The 8,257-nt window shown below is 46.3% G+C and overlaps 1 protein-coding gene across 1 annotated transcript in view; it reads right to left on the reverse strand.

The window, feature by feature from the left end:
* Hjurp (Holliday junction recognition protein) overlaps nt 1–3,730 on the reverse strand; it is a 13,371-nt gene extending 9,641 nt beyond the window's left edge. The window contains exons 1-3 of the mRNA XM_032901587.1: nt 3,574–3,730; nt 3,423–3,489; nt 1,094–1,146 (exon numbers count right to left, since the gene is read on the reverse strand). Coding sequence (XP_032757478.1) covers nt 1,094–1,146; nt 3,423–3,489; nt 3,574–3,669 — 216 coding nt within the window. The 5' untranslated portion in view covers nt 3,670–3,730. The remainder of the gene's footprint in view (nt 1–1,093; nt 1,147–3,422; nt 3,490–3,573) is intronic.
* Nucleotides 3,731–8,257: the final 4,527 nt, after the last annotated feature.

The raw sequence follows: 8,257 nt of genomic DNA on the forward strand, positions 1-8,257 counted from the left end.
AGTGATCAAGGGGGGAGGACCCAGCCCATTGTGGGTGGTGCCGTCCCTGGGCTGGTGGTCTTGGGTTCTATAAGAAAGCAAGCTGAGCAAGCCAGGGGAAGCAAGCCAGTAAGCAACATCCCTCCATGGCCTCTGCATCAGCTCCTGCTTCCTGACCTGCTTGAGTTCCAGTCCTGACTTCCTTTGGTGATGAACAGCAATGTGGAAGTGTGAGCTGAATGAACCCTTTCCTCCCCAACTTGTTTTGTGCAGGAATGGAAACCCTGACTAAGACACCGATGAAGGCGAGAGCTCCCCCGGAAAGGGGCATGAGGTAGAATTCCAGTTAGAAGCTGAGATGGTGCAAGCAACGACACTGCACAGAGGTCAGGCTAAGCCAAGTGTTCTGCTGTAATAATTAACCAAGGAAGCTTCGTTCCAGAACTGCTATTAATGCTGTGTGACTTAATCTTGAAGTTCCATTCTGGGCAACGGGCTTCCCCAGGAACCTGAGACTCCATTAGACCAGACAGCCTTTCACTAATCACCAGGCAAAAAAGGCCACACATAGTCTGACAGCAGGAAGGCAAATTGTGTTAATGCCACCCAGGGAAACAGTATAAGCTAAATTTACTAGCTGTAAAGCCCTGGCACCAGGAGACCCTCATTCTAGAGGCACAGAAAGGCAGGAGGCCATTCGATTCTGTGTTCTATCACCATCATCATCATCATCTCCTCCTCCTCTTCTTCCTCCTCCTCCTCCCTGGTTACAGAGGAAGAAAAGAGGCATTGTTTTTTTCCTCAAAGGAAATGAGATTTGGGCTTTTGGTAAGGATCCAACAAAAAGAGCTCCCAGCTGCCTCTAGGGCACTCCCTGCAAGCCCCGGAGCTGATCCAGCATCTGCACACAAGCTTGCTGTTAGGGTCCTGTAGACCATGATAGAGAAATAGCACACAGGAGCCAGGAGATGAAGAAACACCAGGAGGGGCAAAGGCAGAGGAGGAGATCGGTTGCCCTGAGGTGGCCTCCTCAGGGCTCACTTGCGTTGGGATTTAGTCACATCAACAGCACACTATAGCAAAGCACCAAGGCAGCAAGCGTGACCGTAAATACCTGAGTGTGTTCGTCTTCTTCCTTTATCAGCTTTCCTCCCCAGACTCTCAATCCTTAAGAAACAAAGGTGACAAACTGAAGCAATCTGAAATGCTCGTGTTTCTGCTTAAAATGCTTTGACGGGAAACCGAACGGAACGACACAAAAGGCCCGCCTTAAAAGCAATTCAGGTGTTGACAGAGCCCTTGTTCAGCTTGGTGAAGGAGAAAGTTTTTTTTAAAAAAACCAAGATTGGACAAACGTCATTGACAGCCATCTCTCCTACCCAGAAGGCGGCAGTTCACCCAATTCCAGTAGGAACCCAAAGGGCTACGGACAGCTCATGTTCCAAATACATACCATTCTTAAGCTGTATGTTTGGGGTTGGGTGTGTGTGAGACAGTCTGTCTATGTTCAGTCCAGGGAGTGGCAGGAGTAGGAGGTGTGGCCCCGTTAAAGTAGGTGTGTCATTGTGGGCTTTACCAACTTCATCCTAGCTGCCTGGAAGTCAGTGTTCTGCTAGCAGCCTTTAGTTGAAGAAGTAGAACTCTCAGCTCCTCCTACACCATGTCTGCCTGGATGCTGCCATGCTCCTGCCTTGATGATAACGGGCTGAACCTCTGAACCTGTAAGCCAGCCCCAATTAAATGTTTTGTTTTGTTTTTTTTATAAGACTTGCCTTGGTCTTGGTGTCTGTTCACAGCAGTAAAACCCTAACTAAGATGGGGGACAGATATGCGTATCATACATTTGACCTCATCCTGGGAGTCAGTGCTTTCTTGGGCAATCTAGAAGCGCAGTACTGAGAAGCCCGTGTACAGAGAATTCTGGAGCTTGAGTGCACCAGCCCTGTCACTCCCCAGCTAGCAGAACCTGTGCGATGTACTCAGCCCTAAATCTCCCAGGAAAACACATGCTACTCGGAAAAATGGTGGGTTTGGAGATTTGAGATGGTTGTATTCTAAGAGAAGCAGGGAGAAAAAAAAATTACACAGCATCCTCTATGCTCCAGAATTTTGCAAGGACATACCATGTAGTAGTCAGAACCCGTCTGCATGTGACTCCTATACCCTCCTCAAAGCCCACAGGACAGAGACTTACCATGTTCACTGTACGGACAGAGATGCAAAGAGGAAAAGTTCAGAGGACTAGCCATGGGCTCTCCCTTCATGCAGTGGAACCAGCATGTGAATTCTGGGAGGTCTGACTGCACTGACCACTGTAGGTCACAGCCTTTCCAGAAGACAGTGATGCTTGACTCTATGGGCCCAGAGTCAAATCAAGGCTTGGCTACTCTGGCCGAGTGGGCCTCTCTGTGGGAATCTACATTTAATTGCATTTCCTTTTTTTTTTTTTAAGTGCTTATGTTGCATGTTTGAAACCGAACTCTACAAAAACTCCTAAGTGCAGACACAGGTGAACTGTCAATACACGCGAACAGATTCCTTTATTGTTCTCTGCAGTCAGCTCTCTGCTCCAGTCTCCGCCTTAAGTCGGGACTTCGTTCTACTGCCCATCTGTATGGTCTCAAACGCTTTAGACACCTCACTCTTCTCATATAACTGACATCAGTTATGTATCGCTGACAAAATATATCATTTTAAGATAGATGGGCTGTCCAAAATATTCCACCAACCACCCCCAACAGCCGCAAGAACACAGAAAAGCTGAGAGACAGACAGCACACTTAAGGATTCCTACACTACTGTGTCCTGATCCCATCCAGAGAAAAGCAACCCATTGCAGTATTACTTCAGTTTCTGCCTACGGAAAATGCTTACCCAACACATCGTGCCTTGAACAGTCAAAAAGACAAAGGGCAGACTGCACTTGTCAAAGAGCTGGTCCTCTGGACCCTTGGCAGACTGTGATCCCAAATCAGATTTTATCAATAAATGAAGACAAACATCTGGGATGGGTCTTAGGGAAGGAAATAACGTCATCCAATACAAACATACCCCAGTTAGAGAACACATTAGGTTTAAGGCAGTTCACAACATTAAATAAAATGGCTTCAGAGGAGGCAGATAATAGGACTATGGCATAGCCTATGAAAACGGAGCAGTCCTGGGTGCAGTTCCAAATGGCTTGACAGGCACTCCAGTGAACACACCCATATGGGGTACCCATGGTTGTCAACATCCTTATTTTACAGAGACACTGTGCCGCTAATCAATTAGCTCGGACTTCCACGGCAGGCATTTTAAAAACCAGGCTGCACCTGTGTCTCCAGGCATTTCTTTCAGAGAAATGAACTGGACATCAGCAGTTCATGGATTCTAGGTCTGCATTGCAAATTCTAGACCCCACTGTTCTAGCACGCTGCCAACAGAAAGAGAGGGTTCCGTACCCTGGGGCGTCTCGTAAGTCAGCGTGGCCATCTGCACCAACGGGTCATCCTCAAAGGGTTGGTTGTACTGCGGGGAAGGAGAGCTGGTCAGACGTGAGGGTGTTGGATTCCCGCCCGCCGCGCCCTTCCCGCCACGGTCGTCCCAGCCCACCTTCGCTATCAGCCGCTGCATGTACGTCTGGAAGCGTCTACTGCTTTCCTTGAGATGCTGATCCAGCGGGCGATCCTGCAGATTCATAGACTCCATGGCGTGCGTGGCTCAACCCCCGAGCACAGCACCCGCCCAAGCCCGCTCACAGATCAAACATGGCGCCTCAAGCGCTGATAGGTCCTTTCGAAAGTATTTACGCAACCGATCCTGCTCGAGTTTCCGCCTCTCTCAGGGAGCGCTTCCGGCAGAAACGGGAAGGGGAGAGAGGGCTGCAGGAGCCGGTGGAGCATGCGCATTACTTCATGCGGCACTTCCGCGCCCCCTAGAGGCGTCTGGGCGAGTTGCCCGTCAAGGCTCCCACACCCCGCCTGAATCTACCAATTTCCCAGCTCTTGGGAAGGTTTGGGAAAAGCCAGCTTCCAAATAATGGTCCTGAAAGGAGTCGGGAAAGCCAGTATTCAACGACAAGACACGTATAAATGTGCTGATCGATATTATAAGCGTGACAGAATCTGTGGTTTTTATCCTAGGGTTTTGATAAACTTTCTTTCCCGTTTCTGGTTACAGGCTGTTTCTTGATTGATATTTATCTTGTTCCTTGAGGGGGTAGGTGATTTCGTGTCCATTTTATGAGAATATTTACCTTGACACTTTAGAACATTTTCAGATTTTTTTGGGGGGGGGTGTCTTCTTGCGGAGCTGGGGGATTGAACTTCAGACTAATTTGGTTTTACTCTGGCTTCATAACAGCTGCATCCGTGTGCTTGTGTTAGCGTGGTTATCACAATGCAGATGAAAATGGAGTCATTACCGAGTATCAGGAAATCCCTTGAGTCGCCTCTCTATTTCTCAGCCTGCCCCATAATCTTTTCATGCTGTCCCACTGAAACCGGGGAAGGGAAGAAGAGCTTCCGGGCACACAGACTGTGGATGTCCAAGCAATGTATTTGCAACAGGCACAGAGATGAGCTATCAAGTCCCTTTCAAGATACTCAGCTTCCGGGAGGGCGTCAGTTGTCCAACTCTCTTGGGATTGGATGGAGGCTGCCTCATCCAATCTGTCCCTACCCCGGCATGACCCTGCTCCATGTGAGGATGTGAAAATGTGTTGCTTCAGAGCAACGGTGGTGGTGTCAACCAGATATGCTATTCTGTCTCCTGTGTGCCTCTAGCTTTCCCCATCCTGATGTGCTGAACTTCTTTGGACTGCAAGCTTAAAATAGAACTTTGTTTCCTTAACTTGCTTTTTGCTAGGTGTTTTCTCACAGTAATAATAAAATACCCAAGACGCTGTCAATTTACAGATAATCTTGACTCCGGATAGAACGTTCATGACCACTGTGTTAGAAAGAGGCATAAACAGTTCATCAGAGTGCGTTTAGCTACATAGGTGGAAATGGTTTCAGAATACTGATTGTCATTGAGAAAACTCAATCAAAGCATTTACATACATGAAACAGAACAGATAATTTGGCCCAAATATTATTATATTAGTGAAGATATATACAGTTTTAGGACCTTGGTATATTTTATTAATTAACTTGTTTAAAAATATTTGATGCTCTGTCCAAACCATATATTGCTAATTATTGAAAGTTTTCAAATACAGTGATGTGGATTCCTGTCATGAAAGTTAAATATTAAGTATATACTTATTGTCTTGGTCACTGTTGTATTGATATGAAGAGACACCATGACCATGGCAACTCTTACAAAAGAAAACACTGTATTGGGAGCTTTCTTACAGTTTCAGAGGTTTAGTCTGTATCCATCATGGCGGGGCACAGCACAGCATGCGGCAGACATGGTACTGGAAAAGAAGCTGAGAGTTCTACATCCTGAGCCACAGGCAGCAGGCAGAGAGGGGGAGCTACTGGGCCCTGTCTTGGGCTTTTAAAACCTCAAAGGCCACCCTCGGTGATACACTTCCTCCAACAAGGCCCCACCTACTCCAATCAGCCCACACCTCCTCATCCTTATGATCAGTTCAAACAGTTCTACCTTCTGGTGACTAAACATTCAAATATGTAAATCTATAGGGGCCATTTTTATTCAAACCACCACACTTATATGCTATTAGAGGCTCCCACCCACAATTCAGCTTTCATGCAGTAGTCTGTGGGCCATCTTCTCGGAGGCCTCTTGGGCTCTAACAGTCTCTGCTTCTCATCACCTCTAAGAGGATACAGAGTGCCAAGCCTTTCTAGTACTAAAGCCTCTGCACCTTGTTTGCACTGTATCCTTCTTACCCCTACTTCTAATTAACCCGGGGACATTCTCTGGCAAGATTGGAAAATAAGGACCAAGTATTCTACCTGGGAACCACCCCCTGACTCCTCTTCCATTATGTTTTTGACCGTACACAAACGTAGGCACTTCTATGTCTGTACATACGGGTGCTTGCTATTACACAATTAACTGCTTTTGGGCGAGCTTGTGTATTTGTAATATAATGTAAACGGGGGTTCTAAACATATACATTATATACAGGTACTTTAAAAGTGTCTATATTGGGGCTGGAGATATGACTTAGCAGTTAAGACCTGCACAGCTCTTGCAGAGGACCCAAGTTTGGTTCCCAGCGGGTTCTTTGTCAGGCTGTTCACAAACACCATTTACTCTAAGAAGTAACTTTGGTTAGGTTTGGAAAGGGCGTTCGAGAAACTATGCTAAAGGCAGGGGATATAAAGGAAAAATAAAAAGACAGAGACATGAAACTTAAAACAATATGTGTGTGTGTGTGTGTGTGTGTGTGTGTGTGTGTGTGTGTGTGTGTGTGGTCCCAGAGACCAGGAGTTGCATAGGATCTCCTGGAGCTGGAGCAGCCTGGTTTGTAAGTAGGTGTTGGATCCAAATCCTGGTCCTCGGGATAGAACATGAAGTTAATCCCTTAACCATCCTAATCCCCGAGCCATTTCTTCAGCCTCTGAAATGAAACAATGCTTTATGATAACAATGCCTAACTTAAGACAGTTCTAGCTGTCCGGGGGTGGGGGGAGGAAAGAAAATGGCCTAAATCTTACTAAGGGTTAATAATAATAGCATTTGGTAAGAGGTAGGAAGCCCTTGGGGGGGTGGGGGTGGGAAGAGAAAGGTCAGAAATTGTCAACAGGAGATGAGATGCCATGGGAAGTGTTCTGCTTCAAAACTTAGGCGGGCTTTATGATGGCAGACACAGGAAGGTGCCACATTTAAACCTATCCCTTCCTATGCTAACTTGGGAAAGTTAAAAGGGACCAAATGAATAGTCATGTAAAGTCTAGGAGGTTAGCATAGTTAAACAACAGCGACACCTATCAGAGTGAGAGTGAGGGACCGGTTTCTAACCCTTCAGGAGAGCAAATGTTTATGCAGTGCTTCCCGAGGTCACTGCCTCAGGGTGTAAAACGGGCTTTCAAAACCTTGGGCTTTCAAAACCTCGAGCTTTCAAAACCTTGAGCTTTGATGCCCGGAGTCAACACCGAGAGCCAAGCAATGAAAGACTTTGGCAGGAATTTAGCCTGAGGATATTTACAAACCACTAACCTCAGTACTCAGTATTGTGTGTCGGTGTGTGTGTGTGTTTTTGTGTGTGTGTATGTGTGCGTGTGTGTATGTGTGTGTTTGTGTGTGTATGTGTGTGTTTGTGTGTGTGTGTGTGTGTGTGTGTGTTTTTTGTGTGTGTTTTTGTGTGTGTGTTTGTGTGTGTGTGTGTGTGTGTGTGTGTGTGTGTGTGTGTGTGTGTGTGTGTGTTGGGGGGGATGGTAACATGCCGTTGAGGTTCAGTTAAGTTTTGAGGAACTGCATTTGTCGACATCTAAAATGATAGGACAGAGAGGCCTTCAATGGAGGTTGTAAGCACATGTTATATACCCAGTACTTTAAAAGTGTCTATGTTGGGGCTGGAGGTATGACTCAGCATGTAAGACCCGAACAGCTCTTACAGAGGCCCCAAGTTTGGTTCCCAGCACCTTTGGCAGACAGTTCACAAACACCTGTAGCTCTGGGGAATGCATTCTGACCCCAATTGGCACCCACACTCACATATATGCACCCCCTATACAAAATTAAATATAAGAAATCTTTGAAAATGTATCTTGTTAAAGGAATGTTAAAGGTCAGGTCTGAGTGTCAAAAATGTTCCTTGCAATCATCTGTAAACTAGGACAAAGGGTAAGGTACTGGGAAAAGAGATAAGGTTTGTATAGATTGTTGGTCTTACTGCCGGGACCCGGACGATAACAGGAGAGAGATAACATTTTAAATCCCTACTGATTTAATGGCCTGAACCTAGACCCTTATCTCCGTTGATTTTAAACTTTATTGTGTGGCCTTGCTAACTGCATTCCAATTGGCTTTTATAAACCGCTTGCTTGCTCTGTCTGCTCAGCAACACAAACTGATAAAAGAGGAAAATGTGCTCTACCTGGTGTGCACCCTCTCCCGAGAAGAGTGTTGCCTGGCCGTAAGGAAGCTTTCGGACTCTCCACTGCTGTGGGGTCAGTCTGTTTGAGTTGCCAGCGATCTCATCTGCACGTAACATATATGCTTTCTCGATGGGAGTGTGCACTTATGAAAGCACTTCTGGACTCTATTCACACCAACGAAAGTGTGATGAGCACGGTTAGCATTAGTTTTCTTCTGCCACATTTTCTAGAATGGCTGCCTGTCGTGCAAATATAAGCCTGAGTTATTCACGGGATAA

Source organism: Rattus rattus, chromosome 4 (genome assembly GCF_011064425.1).
Source record: "Rattus rattus isolate New Zealand chromosome 4, Rrattus_CSIRO_v1, whole genome shotgun sequence".
In the NCBI taxonomy this organism is placed as follows: Eukaryota; Metazoa; Chordata; class Mammalia; order Rodentia; family Muridae; genus Rattus; species Rattus rattus.